The sequence below is a fragment of the Pseudopipra pipra genome, chromosome 7 (assembly GCF_036250125.1).
Source record: "Pseudopipra pipra isolate bDixPip1 chromosome 7, bDixPip1.hap1, whole genome shotgun sequence".
NCBI lineage: Eukaryota > Metazoa > Chordata > Aves > Passeriformes > Pipridae > Pseudopipra > Pseudopipra pipra.
In genome coordinates, this window is record NC_087555.1 from 4170873 (window position 1) to 4196135 (window position 25263).

Genomic DNA, 25263 nt, shown 5'->3' on the forward strand with positions numbered 1-25263 from the left:
AATAACAGCTTTTTTTTTGGAGCAGCGGGCAGTGGCGGCGGCTGCCGTAAAGGTTGGAATTGCCCGTGATTTTCCGCGGGTCCCCGCGTGTCCGCGGCTGGCCATGGGGCCGGCTGCGATGCTGCCCGGGACCGGGCCGTTCTGGGGGGCGGCCGGTGGGAACGGGGACCCCCACGCTGCACCCCCGGAGCCGCCGCCGCCAACCCCCTCCGACCCAAACAAAACAATAACAATTTTTATAATAAATAAATGATGAAGCGCGAAGGCTGCAAGTGATATGGCCCCGCCAAACGTGGGTTTACTCACCGGAGCCCGTCCCGGGAGCGAATGACCCCTCCCCGGTTTAATTTTTAATAGACTCCCCCGGAACCCCGTTTTCTTCGGGGAATTTTAATTCCAAATCGCCGCCACCGCCAATGACACCGTGTCACCGGCACGGATGCAGCCGGGATGCGGGAAATGGGGGGGGGAACCACAAACGGGATGAAAAGGATGCGGGAAGGGGGGGACGCGGGACCCTTCGGCCCCGAATCCCCCCCGGCGCGGGCCCGGCGCAACGAGAACGGGTGCGGGGCTGGAGGGGCGGCTGAACCCCCGAACACGGGGCTGGAGACCCGCTGGCTGAGGGGGGAGGCTGTGGGGGTGCTCCTACCCCCCCCTCCCCTCACACACGCCCCAGGCCATCCCCGTTTGGTCACACTAAACGCCTTTTTTCCAGCTTTTCCATCCCGCACAAAAAAAACAAAAAAAAAACAAACAAAAAAAAGAAACTTTTTCACCCGTCTCCCCCCTCCCCGACAATAAACGTGGCTGCGGGGAAAAAAAAAAAAAAAAAAAAAAATGCGAGAGCAGCATCGCTCCGGCAGCGCAGGAGGGGGAAAAAAATCAGCTCAACGCCAAATCCTGGACAGAACAGCCGGGGGCTGGAGGGCTTTTTTTTTTTTTTTTTTTTTTTTTTTTTTAAGTCTTTGTTTCTTTGTCGGTTTTTATTCACAAGACTTAGTTTGCTTTTAAATTTCATAACTTATAAGGAAATAAGCTACATTGAAATAAATTAAACACAATAGAGAAGATCGTGCTGCTTTTTTTTTTTTTTTTGCCTTTTTTATCCCCCCTCCCTCTCTTTCTCTCTCTCTCTCTTTCTTTTAAACATGGCTTGGTAGAATAGGCAAACCAAATCGACAGAAAGCCAGGCAAAAAATAGATTTCAAAACTCGTCCCCCAGTGCCTGCCACTCAGCCATCGGCAACAAAACTAAACAATAAAAAAGGCATGAAATGAAACTCTTGGTTTTCTTTCCGTGGTTTTTTTTGTTTTGTTTTGTTTGTTTTGTTCTGTTCTCTTGTCTTTTGTATTTTTTACCTTTCGCCCCCGATAAGAAAGACAACCCAAAAGATGGCTAAAGCCGCTGCGGGTTTCGCTGCGGATGCTCTGGCGAGGGGGATCCAGCGCCGACACCACACCACATCCACGGTCCCGACCGCAGCCGAGGCAGCGTGAGCGGGTCCAGAGCGAGGCAGCGGGATAATAAATATCTGTGTGTGTGTCTCTTCCGGCGTTTGATATTCCTGCTCCGAACCAAAACAGTTTCCAAGCCTCCTTCCCTCGCAGACTCTCGCTTGGACTCGGTAAGTGGAAAGTTTCGCTTTATAATTCACTCGTGGCAAGGATTTGCCAAGCGCTCGCCTGGGGTTTTTCTCTTGTTGGCTGGTTTTTTTGTTTATTTAAGGGTTTGATTTTTTTATTTTTTTTGCTTCTCTTATTTTTATTTTTGTTCGGGTGGGCTGCTTTTAAACCCCGATTTGGAAACTTTTCCCTTAAAAACTTGTGGCTCTGAGCGTAGGGAGAGATCAGGGTCGGGCTTGCTCCAGTTGCTGATGCTGACTCCTGATCGCAAACCTGCTGACGTGCACCGGGATGGGGACCACGATCTTAGGGTTTCGGGAAGGTTCCCCTGTCTTGGAGTTGGCATTGCCCGCCTTGACCCGTTTCCATTTTGCCCGTCTGTTCTGGAACCAGATTTTCACCTGCACCTCGCTGAGTTTGAGGGCGTGAGCGATCTGGGACCTCTCCGTCAGGGACAGGTACTTTTTGCAGTGAAACTCCTTTTCCAGCTCCAGCAGCTGCTCGCTAGTGAAGGCTGTTCGCCTCCGCCGGTTTTTGCCCGTGGATGTGGTGTTGGTGGAATTGGGGGGGTTCTGGGTGTTTTCCTCCAGCACATTGCCAGAGTCCTCTTCCTTGTGAGCCACCTGGCCGGTGATGTTGTCGTCCGAGCTATAGTCTAGATCGCTGTCCATGGAGAAACTTTCCTCCTTGCCTTTCGCATCCTCTTCTGCTTTGGGGTCCTCCTTGCCCTGGCCCCGGAGAGCCCCGGCTGGAAGCGAAGCAGAGGCCTTTCGTTAGCACCGGGTACCCTCCGTGCCGCGGCCACCGCGCCCCCCCGCCCTGCAGCTCCATCCCCGAAAATTGATGGCTTTGGGAATTTCCATCCCCCCCCCCCCGCGGATCTTTCGGTCGGGTTTTATTCTATTGATAGTTTTTCGAGCGGCAGGAGCTCGAACCTCCCTTCTCCTCCTCCCTTCTCCTCGGCCCAGCGGCCCCCCGGGGCCAGCCCTGTCTCCTCCCGGGGGTCCCTCCTGTCCCCCAGCCTCTCCAGCCCGCCCCGCCGGGGTGATGCGCTGAGCGGGCAGCGGGTCCCCCATTCCCCCCCGCCGGCATCGGCGCTCACTCACCGAGGGAAGCCTGGACGGCGTCGGCGGCGGGGAAGGGCAGGAGGGCTCCGTCCTTCCCCAGGAAGGCTTTGCCATCGTCGCCGCCGCCGTCCGGGGGTATCCCTTCGGCTTTCTCGAAGTTCCCCGGGGGTGCGAACTTCCTGGCGGCCTCCTGGTGCTGCGGGGAGGCGGGGAAGGTGCCGGGCAGCGTGGCCATGAGGGTGGAGGTGAGGGCCATGCCCTGGGCCAGGCTGGAGCAGAAGCCGGTGGGCAGGCTGGGCAGCTGGTGGTGGTGGGGGTGCGCGGGGGGCAGCGCGGGCTGCAGAGCGCCCTGCGGCAGCGCCGGCGGCGGCGGCGGCGGCGGCGGCAGCACCACGGGCCGGTAGGGCATGAACATGGGGTAGCCGGTGTAGACGAAGTGGCCGGGGGCGGGCGGCGGGGGGCTACCGATGAGCGAGTCGATGCTGAAGGCCGTGCTGCTTCCCAGCGGGCGCTGCATCATCATCAGCGAGGGCTGGAAAGCCGCGCTCATGCCGGAGCGGCGGCAGGAGCGAGCGGGCGAGCGATCACCTTCCTCCTCCTCCTCCTCCTCCTCCTCCTCGGCGTGCGCGTCCCGCTCGGCGCGGGGCCGAGCCGGGGCGGAGCGGGGCCGCGGCCCGACAGCCCCACAGCCCCACAGCCCGACAGCCCCACAGCCGGGGCCGCCCGCGCTCCGGGGCCGCCCCGCCCGCCGCGCCCGCGCCCCGCGGAGCCGCCGCGCTCTGCCCGCCCGCGCGGCGCGGCCCATTCACATTTTGGCCGCCTGGGAACCCGGCCCGCCCCACGTGGCCGCCGCCGCAGCTCGCCATTGGCGGAGAGGGCGGAGGGGGCGGGGCCGGCAGGGGAGGCCCCGCCCCTCGTCCCGCCCCCGCCCCCCCCGGCCCATTCACTTGGCCCGGACGGGGCGGCCCGGGCGGGACCAGCGCGGGTCCTCGGGCCGTGGGACATTCCCCGTCACTCGCACCACTTTGGTGCCTCCACAGCAGTAAACCCTCCCTTTTTTATCTTTTTTTCCCCCGAAAAAACATCTTTTTTTCTTTTTTTTTTTTTTTTTTTTTTTTTCCAATTCACGCTCCCCCCACTCCTTTTTTTCCCCCCTTCTTTTTATTTTTTTTTTTTTTTTGAAAAGCCCCCAAATAGGCTCCATGTGGTTCTGGGTAAAGTCAGCCCCTGGCTTGGCTTTGAAATTGCTTCTGCAATTATGTAAAAGAGCCATTCAGCAACACGGCGGAATTAAAAGCGATGGAGGGCTGCTCCCTTTTCTCCGGCGAGCTTCTCATGTCGGCCGGCTCAAAGCCTTTTCCAACACGACGTCTTTGGCGAGGACAAAAGCTGGGACAAAAAAAAAAAAGGGGGGGGGAAAGGAAAAAAAAAAAAGCCCCCAAACTTGTAAATTGAACGTCAAGGGAACTTTACACAATTTCAAAGACCATAAATAATGATAAAGGGACCAGGCTAAGAGGCAAACCCAGGCAATTAATAGAGGTTCCCAAGCAAAGATCAAGTGGTTTGGAAAATAAAATTAAACGCAAAAAAAAAAAGGGAGGGGGAGAAAAAAAAAGAGAAAGGAGGGGAGTTGGCTGGGGGTGGGATCCCTCCTGCCTCTGGGAAGTTGAAGTCTTCCTGGGACAATGGTGCTGGCTTTGCCCCTGGGCTTGGCTTTGGGGGGGTTCTGCAGACAAGCCCTGACTTAAAGTGGCTTTTGGCAGAGGGGTGGCTCCCCCAAAACCAAGGGCCAACAGGCGATCCCTGTCCTGCCTGGCCTGTCCGCTTGGGAAGCTCTTACTGATACACAGCTCCTTTCTAGCTAATGGATGCTCCTGTTTTCCAGGGGAGGATGGAAGATGTCAGGCTGGGCACTGCGCACTGCAGGAGGAAGGTGACCTGCCCATGGCAGTGGCTGGTGGGTGCTAAGGATTGGGACAACCATCCTCTGTCCCCCAAATCCTACCCCTCCAGGCGATCAAAAGCTCAGAGGCACACACGGTGAGAGTGATCCCTCCAGCACTGGCACAGCTGTGCATCCCAAAGGACACCCCCCTCGAGCTTCTACACCCACCCCCCCACCCCCCCCCGAGAAGTTCCCTTTGTGGTTTGTCCTAGCAGGGGTATCACAACCTCCCTGCCAGCCCTTAGCAAGTGGCATTTGCAGTCCTCCCAAAAACCCCTTTCCCTGCTCATTCCCGCCACTGAAGCTCGCTGGCTTCCTGAAACGGGGGGCTGGGGCTGCCCCCCGACCCATGCCCGGATATCTGAGTCAGTTTATCCCTCCACATCTCCAGCCAACATCTGAAAGCGTTCTTTTCTTGGCAAAACTATTAGAGGGGGGTTATTGCTTTTGGGCCTCGGCGCAGTTGTGCCGGCCAGTCCTGCCTGTGGCTCCCCTTCCCTGTCTCGGTGTAGCTTTTGGGGTTCCGAGCCCTGTCGGTCCCCCTGGCATGAATTCTGGGGTTCCCTCTTCCCCAGTGCTGCACTTCTGCCGGAGAAACCAATTTTCCCAGAGGTATGGCACGTGGGACAGGGTGGATGGCCACGGAAGCAGCTGCTGCTGGGGATGAGGGGGTTGTGTGGTGTGTGCGCAAACACTTTTGGGGCCCGTCTCTGACTTTAAGGGACTGGGAGAAGTTTACTTATCCAGCTCATTTCCATATGTCCAGACTCCCCTCTCAGAGGCCACCATATGTGCAGCAGTGCAGCGCTCGGGGTTTTTCCCATCATGGCTGGATCTCCCCTGTGGATGCCTCGGAGCCGCGCGTGTGGTTGTTTCTCTCCCGTGTTTTTCCCTTTTCCCCCTCCTTGGGATCCATCAGGCATCACCCGATCACAGCCCTCTCCTGCCTCCCTCTCCTTCCATCCACCATGGATGGAGCTGAGCTAAATTCTCCAGCCCCCCAAATCAGCAGCATCCCTGCTCATTCCCAAACCAACCCGAGCGGGCTGGAAAGCCGTGTGGAGAAGCAAAGCTTTCGTTGGAATAGAAAAGCGAGTGAGAGAGGGGGGAAAAAAAATCATCTCTTTTCAGGAACCCACGTTAGATTGCGGAAAGGGGAGAGATAATTAGGCACGGTAATCCGGCAGGGCATGGAAATGTGTACCAACACCCAGCTCCTGCAGCTGTTTGTATTGTCAGCCCCCTTCAAAATTTGCCCACAAACAAGTGCCTTTGCAAGACGGGAGCATTATTTCGGGCAAGAATAGGCTTTTTGTTCGGCACATAATTAGCTGATTTTTCTCCCGGAGAAAAACGTCGGCGATCTCTGATTGTCGGAGGAGCAATCGGAGCGTGATTGTGCCTGGGAAGTGTAGCAGGCATGAGGGAGGCAAGGGGCAGGGCAGAGCAGGCAGGGGAGCCCCCGGAGAGACCCCTGCTGCCACGGGGACACGCCGGGAGCCTTTCCCAAGGGGTCTAAATCTAAATCAATACTTTGGAGGGTCATGCTTGGCTGGGGAGGAGCCCCTTTTCCCCCTGGGCAGCCTGGCTGGGCCGTGGTGTGGGTGCAAAGCAGGTCCCACATGGACCCAGCTTGAAATGTGGCACTCAAATGCTGCTGCAGGAGGCTCCCGAGTCACCTGGATTAGGGAATGCTGAAGAGCAGGTGCCTTCCAGCAGGTTTTGTCCCAAAAACCTTCTCAGGAGAGGAGCAGCAGATACGTGGAGGCATCTTTGAACTGGGCAGATTTTGGGGGAGTGTCTGTGACTCTCGTGGTCTCTTGGCTGGGGGGAAAGAGCGTGGGCTAAATAAACCCCCAAATCGGGGTGGGGAGGGGGTGCAGCTTTTTGGAGTGAAGTGAAAGAAGGGAGCCATGAAGGAAGAGGAGGAGTGGGATGTGCTTGAGCCCTTCCACGTGGGAATCCATAGGGTGGCAGAGGTCAGAGCATCCCTCCACCTGGGCTGGGGAGCCAATGGCTGCTCCCAGCCCTTTGGGCACCTCCAGGCTGTTGGCAGGGAGCTGTGCTGGGGGGTTCCATGGACCACATGGGATGGTGTCCTCCCATGGGGCTTTGGGGGGCTGTGCTGGCGAGGAGCATTATTTGGAGGAGGGTCTGTGCTGCTGCTGGTGCCCGAGGTCAGTGAGGAGGGATGGGGGGCAGCTCTGTTTTCCAGCAGATGTTAATACCAGTGACTTTATCAAAGCCAAAACTCAGGCTTGCAAAGGCTCTGCCGAGCTAATTCTTGCATCCGCTGGGGAAATTTTAATTGCGTGGGAAATGTCACCAAAATCATCTCACCCCGCTGAGCTTTTGAAGTGATTTTTTTTCCCTGGGAAAGGGAGCTGAGCAAGAGGGGAGACCGTGAGCAGAACTACCCCCAAAAAATCCGTGTATATTTAACGATGCAGGGATTAGGTGTGAGCACTGAATTAGGGATGCAGCCAGGGCTCTCCATCCTACCCCCCCGTCATCTCTGCGGGGAAGGGGGATGCGTTTTTGTGCGTGGCTCAGGGTTCATTTCAGCGGTTTTGGGCTGCGGGAGCTGGGAGTAAGAGGGACGGAGACGCGGGAGGGCAGGATTTGCCCCTTGGCTGTGGGAATAGGGATGCGCATGGAAGCGTGCCCGCCGCGGGATGAGACCCCCGCCCCACGCGTGCCCGCTGGGAACCCCCTCCCGCCTCCCCCTCCGCTTCCCAAGCGGGGGAAAAAAAGGCAAACCAAAACAAAAAACAATCCCCAAACCCCTCATTCGTCGCTTAATCCCATTAACTCCTTCGCGTGTTCCCATTTGAACTCTTGCCAGCCCCCCCGCCCCCGCAGGGTCCCCGCACCGCGGCTCGGTCGCGGATCCGGAGGGGAGGGGTTCCCATCCTTGGGGGTTCTCCCACAACTTCCCCCCAGCACCGGGGATGTGCCGCTTCTTATTGTCGGTTTATTTTTTTCTATGTGTTTTTTCTCCCTTTTCCCCCCCCTCTTTTTCCCTCTTTCCCCCCCTCCTCCTCTTTTTCCCTCCTTTTTTTCCTTTTCATTCCCCCCTCCTTTTTCCCTTGCTTCCTTTTTTTTTTTTTAAAAAAAAACAAACTCGAAGGCGCTCGGGATTTTCGGGTAAAAAAAAAAAATAGGATAAGAGGGTAAAAATAACACCGTGCAGGTAGAAAGAAGAAAAAAAAAAAGGAAGAAAAAAAAAAAGAGAAAAATTTTGACTTCCATAATCCCGGCTCATATCCCAAAATTCGTTCGGATAAGGGGAAGTAGGCTATTTTAAAAATTATTTTAAATGGATACATATTTAAATAACCGGAGTCCAAATATTTTAAGAGCCTTAAAGGAGACCTTAATCAAATGCATGGCTACGGAGAGATTAGTGGTGGCAAACCCCACGCGCTCTCATTCCCGGCTTTTCGTGGAATCGAGTTGAGAAATCCGGCAGTTTAAAAAAAAAAAAATCCCGAATAAAAGTCTAAAATATTCCCAGGTCAGAGGGCCACCGTCTCATTAAAACCAGCGCGGTCCTGAAACTGCACTGCAGACATTAAAGTGCAGTATTTTTCAATTAGAGCTGACGAATTCAATCAAAATTCCATAGATTAGGATGAAATGAGGCATGGGTCATTTACAGGGGAATTTAATTGCAGAGCCATTAGACAAATAGTATATTTGCCATTCTCACATTATCCATCATTTTAGACATCAATAGAAGGAATAGCATCTTTACTAATACAGCAGCACTTCCCAATCTCTGCCTGTAAACACTCCCTTTCCCCATAGCTCCTGATTATATCTGATTTCATTTAAAGCCATGGGGGATTATAAATGTTCCTGCAATCAGGTTCATTAGGACTTCAAAAATCTCATTTCTGATTTGTATTGCTTTGCGGATCACCCAGTGCAGCCTGCTTTAAAAAAAAAAAAAAAAAAAAAATAAAAAACAAACAAACAAACAAAAAAAACGAACAAAAAACCCCCCCAAAACCAAACCAAAACCAAAACAAAACAAAAACCAAAAAAACCAAACCAAACAAACAAACAAACAAACAAAAAAACCCCAAACGCTGTTTCATTACCGGGGCCACTTCGGGGTTTGATTATCACCCTGAGGAGCCCGTTTTCAGATTGTGGGAGGCAAGCCGGCTTCCCACTGGGTTCACCCACCCCCCCCTCCATCCCCGCAGCATCCCCGGGGCGGGCTCGATCCTGCTCCAGAGGGTCCCGACTGTGGGGAAGAACACCCGACGGGACGGCAAAACCTTTTTTTGGGGGGGGTGGGAGGGTGTGCATCACTCCTTAATTCTCCCCAGCTCCTTGCAAACAGAGAGGTGTGTGCATCATGGCGGGAAATTTCCATTATTCGGAAATTATTCTGCAGCTGGACCATCGGTGGTTTAATGCTGCAGAGTGGGAAAACGAGCAGGAGCAGCCCCACCACACACACACGCACAAAAAAAAAAAATCCTCGAGGAGAGAAGGTCTCTGACATTTTTTTCCTTAACAGCTGCTTAATATCAAACGTCTTTCATAAAACACGCACATCCAGATAGACTTAAAAAAAAAAAAAAGAAAGAAAAATAAAGAAAAAAACCCAGAAAAGCCTTCATTTCCCCCAAATGTATGGCGTGCACAGCACTGTGTTAGCTGCCTCAGTAATTTAATTGGAATGAAACGTGAAAAATGTGTCATTTTTTGAAGAATTTATGCATCGCTTCCTGGAAATCTCATTGTCTTAACTAGCAGCCTACTGTGTTCTGTTTAGCAGGCATAATCGTATTTTTATGTGTCTCCGTATTAGAAGTTAATGTGACCTCCCGTCTTTAGCTGCTGGAAAATAATAATAAAAAAAAATAATAAAAACGATCCTTTCCTCGTAACATCTGCATCAAAACAAGGCGCCGGCAGGAGGGGAAAAAAAATAAAATAAACCCCCCATATATTTGGTGTGTGTATATATATTTAAATATATATATAGCCAAACGCTTCTTTACCCGCCCGCCAAACTTATCAACCCAAGCCTGGAGCATCATCCCACCCGGAGCATCATCCCCATCCCACCCGGAGCATCTTCACCATCACCATCACCCCGCCCGGAGCATCCCCCACCGCCGCGCTCCCCGCGCCGCCGGCAGAACGGCTGAAACCGAGGGCGAGAAGCCCCCTAAGCCCCCGAAAGCCGTTTTCCGCAGGTTTCCCCCCGCTCGTCCCCGCTTTGCCGGCTGTTTTTGGGGGGTCCCGCCCGGGGTCCCCCCGCCGGCCGTGCCCAGCGCGCCCCCTGCGGGCCGCGGGGAGCCGCGCACCGGCCCACGCGTGTCCCCCTCCCGCGGCCCCTCCGGCCCCCAGAACCGCTCCATTTCCTCCCCTGGACGTGCATTTCCCCCCTCACCGGCTGTGCAGCGAGGCCATGGCTGCGGGAGGTGGGATTTGGGATTCTGGGGGGAGGATGTGGTCGCCCGGTGGGACTCTGTCTCCATGCAAAAGTGCCCGATACGGATGTAAAACATGTCATTCTTCCCGCTCCGGGCACCGCACAAAAGATGAAAGAGGCACCAAAATTTAGATTGGGCTGGTTCAAGCTCGCCCAGGATGGGTTTTTCCCCTAAATCCCCTTCGCTTCTCATCCCCTGCTCCAGCCACCAAAACAAACCATAAAGTCAAAGAGCCACTAAAGCCACGAGGTGCCAGGTCTGAAGGGGTCTCAGGCATTCCCAGGGCAGGGCACCAAAGACTGGGAACATGGGGTGGGCTTGGCAGTGCAGTTGCCCATCCATATACAACTGAAATGGTGAGGGATGATGTGGAAGCAGCAGGTGGAAGCTGGAGCAGGGAGGAATTTCTTTTTCCTCCCCATTTCCACACTCCACAGGCAGCAGCTCTGGGAGCCAGGGATGCCGCCTGCATCCCATCCACAAGCCACGATAGCGTTAGGTGCTGCTGCACAGTCCAGCCACACATGCAAAATGAGGTATTTATATATATACAAAAAAACCCCAAACGAGTGTAATTAAGCAGTGGAAGGATTTGGTGAGTGCTGTGGCAGAGCTGCTGGCATGAGCACAGCTGTTCTTCCAAGGGACACACAGGTGCACATGCTTTGGTTCAGCAGGAATTAATCTGGGGAGGCCGAGGGTCTGGGAAAAACAAATCCTTGCTCCTCCTGGTGCCTTTGGCTGAGTCGCTGTGGGAAATGAAAGCCCAAACTCCTGCCACTGGGTTTTCCAACCCTTTCGTGTGCCAGCCTGGGGATAGTGATAGGCATGGTGGGTATGGCAGGTGTTGGTGCATTCTATGGAGTGTTGGAAGCCAGGAGATACAGGGAGCTGTGTCACTCCCTCCAGTGTGGAATAATCAGCACTTTCTTCGTGCCTTCTACATAAAAAAATAGATTTTTTTTGTCTATTTTAAGGTCTATATTAATGCCCCTGGATATTGCATCCTGCTAAGGGCTTCCATGCTGCACCTCTGTTGCCAGTGCTGCTTGTGTGAGGTTTATCCAAGGGGATTTGATGCCCATGTGGGCTGATGGGAGTGACCTGCTTGCCTTTGCACACCTGAGCAGCCCCCCTGCTTTGCAGGGATCCTCTATAATGAGCATTATTCATATCTGCAGCTGACTCCCAACAGCTACTAATCATTTTATTACTCTTTATAATCTATTTAAAGCACAATTAGAGAAAAAAATCTATACAAAGTTACAGGCGAAAGCACATTTTAGTTACATTATAAAACCCTGGAAAACAGCCATGTATCACGGGAAGCGGCGCTCCCTGGCTCGGCTGACAGGAACGGAGGCTGCCTCGCTCCGTGCGGGGAAGGCAGGGCTGCACTTGGACATGGATCTGGTCCTTCAGAGCACGACTCCTTCGGGCTCCAGCAGCAGGTATTCCCGCAGAGCCTGGGGCACAGGCAGCAGAGGGATGAGGCTGTGGCACCTGCTGCCGAGGTTCTCCCGGATGGCGGAGCAGCACAAGTGCTGCAGGCACCGCACGGCGCCCACCAGCTGGAACAGGGACTTGTAGAACGGCCGGTGCTGCTGCAAAGAGAGGGGGAACAGGGGCAGCACTTTAGCTTTTTCCTGATTACTAAGCAAGCTGGAGATATTCTAGGATGAAGACTGAAGGGAAGGAGGTAAGGAACCCACGTGTGCCTGGGTGTTAAGGGGTCCATGCACTGACACGGCCCTGCAAGCAAGGGCTGGGTGAGGAATTCCCCTGTGGAAGCACGTGGAGAAAGCTGGCCTCGTGGGGAGGGTGCCCTCATGGTCACTGGCAGCATCATCCCGGCGGGAATGGATGAGAAGAGACCTTGGAGAAGAGACCCTGTTTTTCAGACAGGGAAACCATCATGGATGGTGCCAGAGCGGGCTGGCCAGACCTGTTGCTTGTCCAGGAACGAGCTTTTTCAAATCAAAATGAGTCTTGTGGGCTCCTGCTGGGCAGTGCTCTGGCTCCAGGGTCACTTCCATATGCTGGGAGTGGATTTTATTGCAGGCTGGGCAGGGATGCAGGTTTTGATGTTGACGGAGCGAACCTGGATGAATCAGGTGTGCCATGGTGCTCTGGGGACTATTCCAATCTTTTTTTCCCCATCCAAGTGAAGTTTGGGTGGGGAAAAAAATCCCTCTCTGTAGGTAACCCCCCTCCTTGGGCCTCAGCCATCCCTGTCAAAGCCCAGCATTGTCTCACCTGGAACACCTCCTCTGGCACGGCCTCGGCCCACTCCTGGGAGACAGGGATTTGTGAGTAGGAATTGAAGAGGACTTCGATGACCTCTGGCACAGCCGCACAGGACCTCAGCACCTACCCATGGGCAAAGGGAGGGTCACACAGAGAGGCAGATCCCAGAGGGGAGAACATTCACCATGTCAGGATGAGGTGGCGTTAGGGTTTCTCTTGGCACATTTTGGAGATCTTTCCCCATTTGTGAAGTGGTGGGAAGACCTGCCTTGCTGAGGCACTTGTTCCTCTGCATGCAGCCCTTGTTTGCATTTTTGGCTGGTGCGTGACAAGCCAGGATAATATTTTCTTTATTGTTTGATATAAAATCGATGGAATGCAGAGACATGAAGTGGCTGCACAGGCGGCTGATCTATCAAGCCTGTCTCTGATATTCCCCAGGCAGGAAAACATCCTCCTTGCCGACCCCTGAGAGCCGTGCTGGCTCCACCCTGCCCTTTGCCCTGCCTGCTCCACCCACTGCCACGCCATGCCGAGGTTTCACTTCCATCATTCCCAGCAGCACCACCAGCCCACGCACCACTGCCCACTCCCCTGCCTGGACTGGGAGGCCCTCCCAAATCCTCCCACACCCCATCCTTTTACTTCCCAAAGTACCCCAACCCCAACAGGGAAATCCCACATACCCGGGGGCCGTTTTGGGGCCGGTACCTTGACGAAGGCAGGGGGCCATATCCTCTGGGAGCCGTGGTTGAGCAGCAGCTGGACGGTGAGGTGTGGCCGCCGCCGGGCCCTGGAGGCCGTGCTCTGCAGGGCGAGGCCCAGCGGGCTCAGGCCGTCGTAGTCGATGGCGTTGACGTCGGCCCCGCGCAGCAGCAGGAACCGCGCCAGGCTGGCGTGGGCCGCCCCGCACACCTCATGCAGGGGGCTCCTCTGCGCCTCGTCCCGCGCGTCCACCTGGGCGCCGTGGGCCACCAGCAGCCGGCACAGCTCCAGGTGATCCTGGCCGGCCCCGGGAGCCGTGGCGCAGAGAACGCCCAGGGCCGTCTTCCCCCGTGCGCTGCGTGCGTCCACGCGGGCCCCGCGCCGCAGGTAGAGCCGCGCGTGGTCGCTGAGGCCGTGCCGGGCAGCCACGTGCAGAGCCGTCTCCCCACACGCCGTGCTCGGCAGGCCCACGGCGGCCCCGTGTCTCAGCAGCAGCATGGCACACCTGCACGGAGGGGGCTGAGGGGGCACCGCCAGGGTGGGCTGGAGCGGGAACCATGAGGGGTGACAGGGGAGACGGTGTGGGGTGAGAGTGGAGGCCGTGCCAGAGCTGGCATTGTGGCACTCGAGGGTTTTGGGAGGGAGCAGCAGAGGCTGGGGAGGGTGACGCTGTGTCCTGGTGCCCTCCACAGTGGGGGCAACGGTGGTTTGGGCAATGTGTCCCTCTTGCCCTTGGCCAGCATCATTCATGAATGGTCGTCCTTGACCGCCTTGACTGTCCTTGGCCACCTTGACCAGATTGACTATCCTTGACCACTTTGACCATCTTTGACCACCTTGACCATTCTTGACCACCTTGACCCCCCCTGACCCACCAGGGTCCCACCCTCCTAAGCCCACTTGCTTGGGTATAAAAATGGATTCTCCTCCCTTTAACGGATCCAAATACTTGTGTTGGGCTCCTGCCCCAGAGAGGACTGCAGGGTTGTGTTTCACAGAATCACAGACTATCCTGAGTTGTAAGGGACCCACAAGGATCACGGAGTTGAAGTCCTGGTCCTGGTTTTCTGCCTATCCTGAAGAGAAACACCTTTGCACATGGTTTAACTCCGCAGAAATGAGTTTTGGTGGCTTGTTTGGCACCCGGTGATGAAGGAGCAGCAGCACCTGCAGTTCCCAGGAGGACTAAATCAAGGCAAGCAATCCCCCCTCTAACATCACCATGCCTGGGTGCAAAGAGGGGTCGTGGCTGCTGCAAAGTGGGGACACCAGTTCTCATCAGAGCCTTCTGCCTGCATCCTTCTGACAGTGGATGGGGGTTACAGACGGCTGGTATGCCCTGATGGGGGGTTATTTTATTTTTTTTCGGTGTGTGTGTGAGTAAACGGATGTGATCGGGCAGTCTGAATGAATCAAAGTGACTGCTCCCTCTCCTGCCGGGAGCCGCCGGGGCTGGCGCAGCTCAATGTCACCGCCCGGGCAGGGCTGTCGGCAACCGGGGTCACTCGCGCGGCGCTGAGCTCGTTGCTGTGGCACAGAGGGGGGGATTTTTGGAGGGGGCAGACGCACGTGCCAGCTAAGCTGGACCTTGAATACGTGCGAGCTCGTGTTTCCCGAGAGATGCTGCCAGGGAGGTGAGGAGAGCCATCCTTTGGGAAGCCTCAGCAGTGGCTGGCTGGAGTCTAGGGAGGAGCACAGGCCTTTAAACCCTCCCTGTCTCTTTAATTTTCCTCTAATAAGCTTTTCTTTTAGCCCAGGTGTCACCAGAGCCCTGAGTGAAGTTCTGGGCTGACACAGAAGCAAAAGGATGGGTAGTTGAGGGGGGAGGGAAGTCCCAGCTTGATACTTCCAGCAGCAGGGATGGGAAAGAAGAGGAGCCCCAGGGAGGAAGGACAGTGCCAGGATATTGCTTGTTTTTCCTGGCACAGATGAATGCTACCATATGTGGGGACAATGACAATAATAAAATAATGATATAATAATAACAATAACAATAGCAATAACAATAATAATAATAATAATAATAATAATAATAATAATACATTTGACTCTTTGTGGACCTGCAGCATCACCTCCCCCATGATTTGATGGGAGCTGGTGAGACATCCACTGTCCTTGTCAGTGCAGGGTCTACAAATACCTCCTTGGGCTCCTTTTCTCGTGCTTATCAAGCCTGAGTTTGCCAGGAAAATAATTTCTGCAGGATCTGTGGGGCCAGGTTGCTCCTGCAGCCTGGGCAGGTGTAATGCTCCCAGATGTGCCAGCCCTCGCTGGTCCTCACCAGAGGCATCCACTGTGGATGGGCTCTGCTGGGGATGTGGTTGTGGGTGAGCTGATCAAGGTGGGGTTGTGCCAGCCCCAAAATCACCAGATCCTTACTTTACAATTCCCTTTTTACTCTATAGGAGGCTGAATCCCTTTCTCAAGCAATGGCTTGTCTCACTGAGGGTTTTTTGGGGGCTTACTGTCTGCTGCTGGTGGCTACAACTTTGTCAGTGGGGATCTGTTATTAGAGCAAATCACTCAGTCACTCCATCACATTTACTGGTCTTGTCCGTCCTTGTCAGCAGGGAATTTGTAGCCCTAATTATAATGATTCTCTTGGGACCTCTCCAGATTAGCTTAATCCTAATGTCACAGGTAACTCTGGTACCCTAATAATGGCACCTAATAAAAATAATATATTCAAGGGAAAAATAAGGGATAGTTCTGCAGGGAAAAATGGAAAAAAACTACATTTCTGACTTGGCTGCAAAAATGCAGCTGCCAGGTGCATGAGAAAAATCCCCTTTTGTTCTATGTTTTTTTAATAGCTCACACTTAAAGCACCCCTGCTCCTTCCCAGGCAAGGAGGTGGTTGTGCCCAGAGCATAAGCATCACCCTGGTTTTGGAGAGTACCCAGGCTGAAGATTTCCGCCTGCATGAGTAAGACAGCAGAATATTCTTCTGCCCTTATTTTCCAGGCGAAGGGTGGTACAGCATGGACTGGCAAAGCCAGGAGCTGTATCCAGCCCCTCCAGCCCAGCATTCTCCCTGTGCCGTGGGGTTTTCCCTTGCAGAGAATTCAATACAGGGAGATTGATTCCTCTTGACCTCCTGCTAGACATCCCAAATGTTCTTCTGTGGAAATGCCATCCTTTCCAGGTGCTGCTTAACTGAGGGGTTATTCTTTTTGGTTATCAAGTTCAAAGTCCAACTTGTCGGAAGAAACCCAAGTCAGTTTATATTTTGAATTTTCCCCCTGGATGCTCCTCCCTAAGCAAAGAGGGAATGTTTGTAAGGAACTATAAATATGAGGTGATCTCTTCTGGTGGATGGAAAGGGTGCTCCTGCTTGGATGTCAGGGCATGAGCAGGTTCTGGGTGGATGCTCTTTTTAACCTTTAAAATCTCTCTGCATGAATTCAGATGGTCTAACACTTCACCAGCATTTCTGACTTCTTTGGGTTTTTTTGCCATCAGAGTAGACTAAAATCCCTTTAGATAAGGCCTAGCAATGTCTTGATGTTTTTTTAAGGGCTCCTCTCCAATTTTCTGGGAATACTGAAAGAATATACTTAGTCTGGTTTTAGGTTTAGCTCAGCAGAAGTTCAGAGGCACAGTGGCAAAGCAAGCAAGCTTGTTTTCCATCCAGCCTGGTACCTAATTATGACTAACTTAAACTCACTTCCAAACCCTTCCCAACTCATTTGCAGGTGATGGGTAACAGATCTGAATGTCTCTTTTCTTGGGCAAGTCACTCGTGGTGACTGGCGTTGATTTGCTTTGTGCTGAGCTCCTGGCTCAAATAAAAGGGAGAAAATGATTTGGGTTTGATTTTCCTTCTCCACCCATCCATAGAGCTCCTACCTGTAGCTCAGGTGGAGATGAAAAATACCCAGGCTGTGAAAGTGGGATTTAGCTTTAAATGGGATGCTACGAATGACCAGCAGGAGGAGCAGGAGGTTGGGGCAGCGGAGCCTGAAGGAAAATTCCTGTCCCAAAAACTCACTCAGATGCCCAGTTTTCTTAAGGAAAAGCCTCCAGTTTGTTTTTCCCCCTCTCCCCGGGGTCGGAGCAAGGCTCGTCTGTAAGAACCCTCGTGTTGTCACACCTGCAGGGAGCAGGATCAGACCTGCCCCTGCTTTTGGGCTCCTTATTTCTTGCTCAGGACCCAGGAAGGAGCTGGTTTTCCCTGGTGGGAGGATGACTTCCCAAAACAATGGCTCCAAATGCTCGAGTTTTGTCTTTAGCAAGGCTGAACAGAGCAGAGGATGAGGTTTAGCTGTAGATGATGCTAAATGCTGATTTTTCAAATTTCTGTGTTTTTTTTTATTTGTAGTAATGCTTATTTCCTGCAGCCAGAAGGAACAGTGGGTCTAGGATGGTGCTGGAATAGCTGGAGAGTGCCATGGACCTGGTCCACCAGGCCTGTACCCACCTCCCTCGTGTCTGGGAGCCTTATCATGACCATGTTGCCTTTTTAGGTACCTGCTTTCCTGCTTGGCTCCCGTTTGCTGCCAGTTCCTCCCATGATGAGCTTCCCTCATCCAACACTCCCCCTAAGCAAACCCCACCCTGTCTCTGGCAGCTCTTGTGCTCGCTCCCTACCCCATCAATCCTTGCATAGAGCCCCTTGGACTGGCCTCCTGCCTGGACTCATCCCACCATTTATGCCCCATCCCTCAGTGCTGGAGGCTTGGAGCAGGAAGATCACTCTGGTTTCAGCTCCCAGGGTGGAGTGAAAGCTTGAAGAAGTGAATGCTCAGCCCTAAGCCCAGGTTGCCTGGAGGTAGGAGTGACATCTTTTCCCATGCCTTGGCTTGACTGAGCCCTCTTCCCTCTGTGGAAGGCTGGATTTCTCTCCAGGTAGGCTCTCCCTGGTCTCACGGGAAACCTGGGATGTTCAGGGAGACTCCCAGATCTGAAAGAGGACCCCACAGACGTGGTGGTGTCTGGCATCCCTTCCTCAGTGGGCACCGTGATGGGAGGTGGGAGTCACATCCTGCATCCCTGCCACATGGCTTCCCACCACCCCACGCCTGCTCTTCCCTCCCTGGCACCGCCGAGACTCTTCCTCTCCCCCTCAATTATTTTTATTTTATTTTTTTTAGGGGTGCCAATAAAGGCAGACTCCTTTAATCATCCCAGCTTTAAGAGGGAAAAGGGAGAGCGCCGGGGAGAGAGTGCAGTGAATTTAGAGACTCATCTTACCCCACCATGTTAATTATCTCGGCTGTAAAAAAGAGGTCAAGGAGAGGAACTCTACTAAATAGGCCGACGTTGGCATGAACAGCTCCTAAAGTGAAGAAGGTAAGACTGAACTTTACTGGAACTTTTTTTTCCATCTCTTCAAAAAGCTCCTAGATTAAAGCTCTGATATCCTTTTTGTTGAAATCTCATGGATTCTGAAGCTCAAATGGCTGGAAGGAAGCCCAGATAATTTTTTTTATCCCAGTCACTGAGAGGCTCAAAGGTTTTAAGTCCTGCCCCCATGGTGAATTGCCGAGTATATGGGAATACAGAAGAACCTGGCACATAGGTGTTCTGGCCATTGTTATCGAGAGGGAGAAAAATAAAATAGCTCTCTATGTAGGTCAATGACCTGCTCTTTATTGCCAGTAAAAAATTAAGGATGACCTAAAATCTACTACTCAACGAAAAAAATAATAAAATAAAAAAAAGAAGGCGAGGTAAAGTAGTCTCCCCCTAATCAAAGAGGAAATGTTTGTGTTACCTAAAGCTTGACCTCCTCAGTCTCTAACTTTAGCAAAGTCTTTGCGACTGAAAAGCAGTGGTCGAAACCTCAAAACCTGTCTGAAATGTCTATTAATTTTTGATCTTTCAAGGGAGTTGGCTTAGTTATTGCAGAAGCCCCTGTAGCGCCGGGCGTAGTTAAGGGTCTCTCAGCATTTCCATTATAAAGCCCCAATATTCAAGGGCTTTATAACTCAGCTGTTTCCACGTTGGCTCTGTCTGATCCCCGTGTTGCCATGTGCTGCCTCACCTGCCATCCCCCTCCAGCTTCTAGGGGAACAGAACATGCAAATTGGTGGCTCATTTTTTATAGAGGTACAGATTTTTTTTTTCCAAGGTTGGAATCAGCTGGCCAAAATCAGGACAACTGGACCTCTGTGGGCGCTGGGGTCCTCTCCACACACCAGTTGGTTTGGTTGCCCCATCCCTTCAGGGGGAGAGCAGACTGGGGAAGCCTAAAATCATGGAATCACAGGAAATTTATGATGGCTTGGAGTCTGGAGACTGAAACTTTAAGATCTAAAGGGAGCTCAGGTGAAGGAATTAAAGCCAGCTCCTCATTAACAATGAGGGCTTCTTGTAGCATCCTCCCTTATCTATCCTTCTCCTTCCAACCCTCATCACACCAAGGATGTGTTTGATTTACCCCTAAATTTTTGGCTGAATCAAAACTTGATTAGTACTTGATTTTTGGCCATCTTGCAGAGACTCTTATTTACAAGATGGGACCAAGATATTTACATCTGCAAATCTGCAGATCTTTCCCTCTCTGGCTGCTTTCCTTCTTCAGAGCACTTTCCCTGTGACCTGGTCCGTGATGTGTTGGATCTGCAGTGGGAACTTTGCTTTCACCATCTGTTGCCTGAAGGATTGAAGGAAGAGGACTGAAGCCAGGATGGCTTTTCATGGAAGCTGACAGGTGATGGAATTCACCATGGCCCTAAGCAGTTCCATCAGGACATTAAGTGACCGAGCTCTTTATAAAAAAAAAAAGGAAAAGCACAGGAGGTTGGGATGATGTGTGCCCCATGACTGGAACTGTCCTGAGCATCTCCTGGGGAGAGTGTGCTGGACCTGGGATGTGGAACATACTGATTGCAAGACAAATAGGACAGAGGAGGGAGAAAAGGCACGTGAGGCTGGGTTGCTCCTGTCCGTGGGAAGGAGACTTGGGCTGTACAACAAGCCTGGCACTAAAATGTCCTTTTTTTGTCTCTGCTGATACAGCTGGAACATGTGGGAGCATGTGGGAAGCCTTGGCATGGATCATGGCATCTTTCTTTCACCTCATGGGAAACACCACTGGGGTGTGTGAATGGAGTCCCAGAATGGTTTTGGGTTGGAAGGGACCTTAAAGCTCATCCAGTCCCACCCCCCACCATGGGCAGGGACACCTTCCACCAGCCCAGGTTGCTTCAAGCCCCGTCCAACTCGGCCTTGAGGATTTCCAGGCACGGCCTCAGCGGGGGGTGCTGATGGGAGCCCCGCTCCTTACCCCAGGGAGTCCCAGGTGGTGCAGAGGTGCAGTGGGGCCAGCCCCTCCTCGCTCCGCAGGTTGGGGTCCGCCCGGTACTCCAGCAGCAGCTCCACGCAGTCGGTGTGTGCCCCCCGGCAGGCCTCGTGCAGGGGTCCCTGCGCGCCCGGGGCCAGGTCTGGGTGGGCGCGGTGGCGGAGCAGGTGTCGCAGGGCGGCGGGGTGGCCGTGGTGGGCGGCCAGGCACAGCGGGGTGCTCTGCTCCCAGCACCGCTCCAGCGCCCACAGCCCTGTGGGGGCACCGACCGGGGTCACTGCAGGCTGCCACCCCCTGCCCGCCAGCCCTGGGGCTGGGCCAGCTCCACACCCCGCTCTGCCTGCTGTTCCCTCCGCTCCCGGGCAGCTTTGGACGCTCCAGAGGGCCTCGCTACACCTGGGGACTGCTAGGATCCAGAGGAAGCAAAATTCCCTGGGTGTGTGCATGTCCAGGAGCAGGATTTCATAGGGCATGGGCTGGGTAAGCCAACACCCTGACTGCAACCAGCTGCCTGAGACACTCTGTGTGCCTAAAAGGCAGCTCACCGATTCCCCAGGGAGAGAAAAGCTGTCTTTGCTGGGAATGAAGGCACCCAAGCCAGGTGGGAGCATGTTGGGAGGGTGATGCAGGGCTGGGCATGGGATGTGTTGGGTTTGGGCACAGCTAGAGTGAGGTGTTGCATTTCCCAGCAGCTCCAGGACCTCTGGGACCATCAGTAATTTTCTGAGCATGGTGCTCTGGGAGCACCTCTGACTTTGAGCAGCATCTCAGCGGGGAAGGCACCAGGTACCACTAACCTGGGAATATCTTATTCCTCCCTCACAGGACCAGGCTGCTCTTCCTGAGCCCTGAGCCCCTCCATGAGGAATTTGGGCTGTGACCCCTCTTGCAAACATTCCCAAGCCACAGAGTGTCTAATCCCAACCTGAAAAAATCATGTGGATGCACAGATTTTACACTTCCCTGCCCTTCTGGTGTGTTAGTATATGCGGAAGAGAAGGAAATATTAAAAATTATGAATATTTATGGTTAAAATTGCAGGCACAGCCAGCTAACCAGAAACCAGCCACCTCAGGAACACTTAAGGCACTTAAATGTGCCGCAGCTCTTCTATTTAGGGTTAGTAAATACCCATTTTAAAGTTTTTTCTGGCCTGGCCTTTAAAGGAAAAGTACCTGAGAGTCCATAAGACGCTTGGCTTTTCACCTGCCACTCCAGCTCATTTTTACTGATCTCAAAAACCAGGTTGACATCTTGATGGTATCGGTCAGTCAGGACCTCGAGGCTCCTCAGGTCTCCCGTGACCAGGGCTGTGTAAAACCTGGTGACAGGAACATGAGCTGTTAAAGGATGCTCCGAATCCAACTGGGAGGAAATCCGCAGCTTTCCTATTGCAGGTCCTGGTGAGTCGCCCATTCCATTGTTTCCCATGTGTGCAGGTCCTGGCTGGGAGGATAGACAGGCTTATATAGTTCATTGTTTCCGTCCTCCCGGGCTCATTGTCTAATTATAATCCAGTTAAGGTTCTATTGGGTCATATTTATAACTCCAGCAGGGTGGGATGCTGATGGGTAGGGGGTACAATGAGGGTCAGGCGGTCACCAGGCCCTGCTGCAGCAGCACCTTTTGGATTAAATTGCTTGTTTATTTGCAGGATGCGGGAAAAGGGTGCCTGGTGTTTAGGGAAGTAAAAAAACAAACAAAGAAATTGAGTCAATTGCTGTCTGCCCCTCCCCAAATAACCTTACTTGCATCCTCTGACCTCTGGGAAGTGTTTTTTTTTCTCTGCCTAATTTTTCTTTAAGGTGCTCGTATGCTTTTCCAGTCTTGGGGTTCCTATATGGAAAAATCTGAGCAACATGTTACTGGCCCAGCCTGGAATTCTGGGGCGTCATTGCAAGGATGTAAAGACCAGCAAGGTACAAATCCTCCTGGGGCTTTGGTAGGGGAAGCTGCTCTCCCAGACAGTGCCTTGTATAGGAGAGGGAAAGCACCCAGACTCTCCTGCCATTTGATGCCAGCAGAGCATTCCCAGCTCCTGCTGCCTGCAGCTTGTGGCTCCTTCCCTCAAGGTCACAGGAGAAATCCATGGTGGGGACGAGAATAGAGCTTGGCATCTCGTGACTTGGAGGCTCTGGATGACACAACCTCCCCTTCCCAGCCTTCCCACCCACCTCTCTGCAGAGTAAACCTGGTCCAAGCAGATTTTGGGAAGACATTAAACCAGAGGTGGAGGGACTGCTGGAATGCTGTGTGGTTCCCTCCATATGGAGTCAGCCTGAGGCTGGAAGAAATGTTTGGGACCTTGCTGGTGATCCTGAGCATCTCTGTGCCAACTCCAGGCCAGCATACCCTTGCTGCCAGAGCCACTTGAGGTTTCTCTAGGGGTTTCCCTGGCATGGCTGTGGTGATATCCATCTCCAGCTCTGGAGACTGTGGGAAGAGCGTGGAGCCACAAAACCCCCACAGTGTGTCCATCCAGGACGGGGTTGTGCTGAGCCAGAGGGGTCTGACTGGGGATTCTTGGTGAAGAACCCCCTGCCTTGAGGTCCCTATTCACAGGAAGCAGCATTGGGGGCTAATTTGAGATCAGCCTAAGTGGTCTTCCCTATTTTTTCCTCTCTTCCCCTTGATCTCAAGGCTGGCATTCCCACCTGGCTGTCCACAACAGCTCAGTCGGTTTGTAGCCTTCAAACTCCCTCATTTTTGTCTCTGCCTGTACCACTTGTTGCTATTCTGCTACACCCAGCCTTTCTGTGCCCATTCCCCCTTCTGGTATTAGCTAAGCCACCTCCTGGAGTCATTGCTCTGGTATGAAAGACATCCTCTGGGATGTTTTATCCCCCGGGGTCCTTCAGCTGGTGTGGGAGGTTTGGAGACCCAGGGAGCGGCACAGACAGGGATCGTTTTCCTCAGGAACTTGTCCTGGGTTGTGTTTCCACAGCCCTGCCTTGCTTTTCCTCTCCTCTGACTAACAACCCTATAATATTTTCAAGGTGATGAAGAGGAATCTTGCCTTCATATGTCCTGTTCATGCCAAAGGATCACCCTCCCACGGCAGGGATCGCCTCCCTGGCTATATTTAGCAGGGAGTCCAGACCTTCTCGGTCAAACCCGGGCTAATTTTGCTAGGTAAGTGTGTATGTGTGTGTCTGGCATTAAACTGCCATTGAGAGTGTGCTGAAACACCCTGTGGCCCTTCTTACCAACCCTTTAATCAGCATCGATTTACACATATCACTCACATCCTGGGTCGGGGTAACGACAGGATTAACAGCGTTGCTGAGGGAGGGGGTTAAAAATAGTCGGGGCCAGCAAGAGTAGAGAAAAAAAGTCCCCTTGGAGCTGAGTGGCACATAAACCCTCACGAGCCTGGGCTCCTGCCAGCTGAGCCAAGTGCTGTTTCCACCCAGGAGTGGAGAGTGATGTCAGGATGAAGCAATATTGCTGTGGATTTAAGGGGAATATGTCTGCACAGGCAGCTGTGATTTACTGCAGAGAGGAGATGGCACCCAGGACACTGTGGGGCATCCTGGGGCTGGCCAGGAGTTGGGGGAGAAGGTCCCTGGTGGGGTTTAGAAGAAAAATGGAGGGGTTTCAACTGCTTATAAATTATTTGTTGCCTTTAGGCAGCTATTTTGGGTGGTGGAGAAAGGCTGGAAGCCCTCAAGCCTTTCCCCTGCCACTGGTGAGCTGCACAGCCTTGGGCACGTCACCTGGGCTTGCAGCATTCCTGAGGGTCAAAGGATATTAAATGTTTAATATCTAAACATTTCCCTGCAACAAATTAAGCCTGGGATCATCCTGCTGTGTCCTTCCTTCAGAAGGGATGCTCCTGCACAGTTCAGAGCCCCAGATATGGGTGAGGATGAGCACTTTGTTAGTGGTGGCCTTGCACTCGTTAATCTCGAATGCGGGGGGAGCATCTGAACCTTCTCCCTGTATTCCACTGTTTGCAGAGCACACCTCATTTAACAAAACATTAAGCATTTCCCTTCCTCAGATCAAGTGTATCTATTAATAATGACTTAAATTGTCTGTGCTGGCTTCACATTACAAGGAAAGCTCATTCCTGGCACATGCAAGAGCACGATACACAGCAGCAAAACGGCTTCAGCACCAGCTTGTTCCCCAGGCTCAGCTGCCACTGCACTTAGTCCTTGCTCCAGGAAGATCTCAGCCTGTAGTGACTGACCCTGCTGGTTCCAAAAACCCACAAGGCTGCCTTAAACCACGCAGTGAGTGCAGGTGTGCCGGTGGGCACAGCTCCTGGCATCACTGCCTCCATTTACAGCTGCCCTCTGGCAGTGGGGAATGGCATCAGTATGATTTTTCCAGGGAAATTTCCAGCGTGGTGCAGGAGCCTGAGGCTGGCAGCCTGTGGCACTGCCTCCTCAGCCTAAAGCTTGTACCCCTTCTTAATAACCCCCTGCCCCCCATAATTCAGATGGGGTCCTTGCGATGGCTGTGTCCCCCTGGCACCCTGTGGCTGTGGGACTGAGAGGTGTCCAGGCAGGTGGCAATGTCACCATGCCACAAGATGAGCCATCACTGCCCAAGCCTACCTGGGAGGGGTGTGAGGGTGCCTCTCCTGGGTGATGCTCGCTCATCCTCCCTGGATCACCATCCCTGTCTGGGTGTGAGGTCCAGTTTCCTCTCTCTGAGCCAGGTGCCACCTTGCAAACAGCCAACCTGCCCCTGACTCGTCCCCACGTTTATATTTCCGGCTCCATGTGACAGCACTGCCCAGTTATGTGGGTGGGTCAGGCCATGGGATGAAGGACTGCCAGGACACACGTCCCTGTGCCTGGGGAAAGGGGAGTCACACTTTGTACCTCCCCTAAAAATACTTCTGCAGGTGCAATTGCATGAGCAGAGATGTCTGGGCTGCTGCTGCTCAGCTCTTCTTTGAAAACTGCTGCCCGGTGAAATATAAACTTGTCCCGAGGCTGCATTGATTTTGTC

General features: G+C 53.2%; 2 protein-coding genes across 7 annotated transcripts; both read right to left on the reverse strand.

Annotated features, from left to right (window-relative positions):
- Window positions 1-1711: 1711 nt before the first annotated feature.
- GBX2 (gastrulation brain homeobox 2) lies at window positions 1712-3386 on the reverse strand. The gene is made up of 2 exons (XM_064660276.1): window positions 2733-3386; window positions 1712-2374 (listed from the first exon to the last, which is right to left on the reverse strand). The coding sequence occupies exons 1-2, from the start codon at window positions 3241-3243 to the stop codon at window positions 1851-1853; spliced, it is 1035 nt and encodes a 344-aa protein (XP_064516346.1). The 5' UTR covers window positions 3244-3386; the 3' UTR covers window positions 1712-1850.
- A 7900-nt stretch (window positions 3387-11286) lies between these two features.
- On the reverse strand, window positions 11287-25050 carry ASB18 (ankyrin repeat and SOCS box containing 18). 6 transcript variants are annotated; one of them, XR_010431817.1, is made up of 7 exons: window positions 24864-25049; window positions 21474-21744; window positions 20284-20551; window positions 13059-13557; window positions 12357-12470; window positions 11813-11990; window positions 11617-11704 (listed from the first exon to the last, which is right to left on the reverse strand). XR_010431817.1 is itself a non-coding variant. In XM_064660279.1 (6 exons), exons 1-6 carry the CDS (start codon window positions 24906-24908, stop codon window positions 11519-11521), a joined length of 1380 nt encoding a protein of 459 aa, XP_064516349.1. In that variant the 5' UTR covers window positions 24909-25045; the 3' UTR covers window positions 11287-11518. The 6 variants fall into 6 exon arrangements, 5 of the variants coding, with proteins under 5 accessions (XP_064516349.1, XP_064516350.1, XP_064516351.1 ...); XM_064660279.1 differs by lacking the exon at window positions 11813-11990 and having other exon boundaries at window positions 11287-11701; window positions 24864-25045; XM_064660280.1 differs by lacking the exon at window positions 11813-11990 and having other exon boundaries at window positions 11287-11704; window positions 21474-21970; window positions 24864-25043.
- Window positions 25051-25263: the final 213 nt, after the last annotated feature.

Excerpts from the sequence above, each read along its gene's own strand:
- GBX2 (XM_064660276.1), bottom strand. The coding sequence starts at position 3,243 with ATGAGCGCGGCTTTCCAGCCCTCGCTGATGATGATGCAGCGCCCGCTG. Across the intron at positions 2,375-2,732 it reads CGCCGTCCAGGCTTCCCTCG|CCGGGGCTCTCCGGGGCCAG; the intron begins GTGAGTGAGCGC and ends CTTCGCTTCCAG.
- ASB18 (XM_064660278.1), bottom strand. The coding sequence starts at position 24,908 with ATGAGCGAGCATCACCCAGGAGAGGCACCCTCACACCCCTCCCAG. Across the intron at positions 21,745-24,863 it reads CACCCTCACACCCCTCCCAG|CCAGGACCTGCACACATGGG; the intron begins GTAGGCTTGGGC and ends CTATCCTCCCAG. Across the intron at positions 20,552-21,473 it reads AGCGTCTTATGGACTCTCAG|GGCTGTGGGCGCTGGAGCGG; the intron begins GTACTTTTCCTT and ends GTGCCCCCACAG.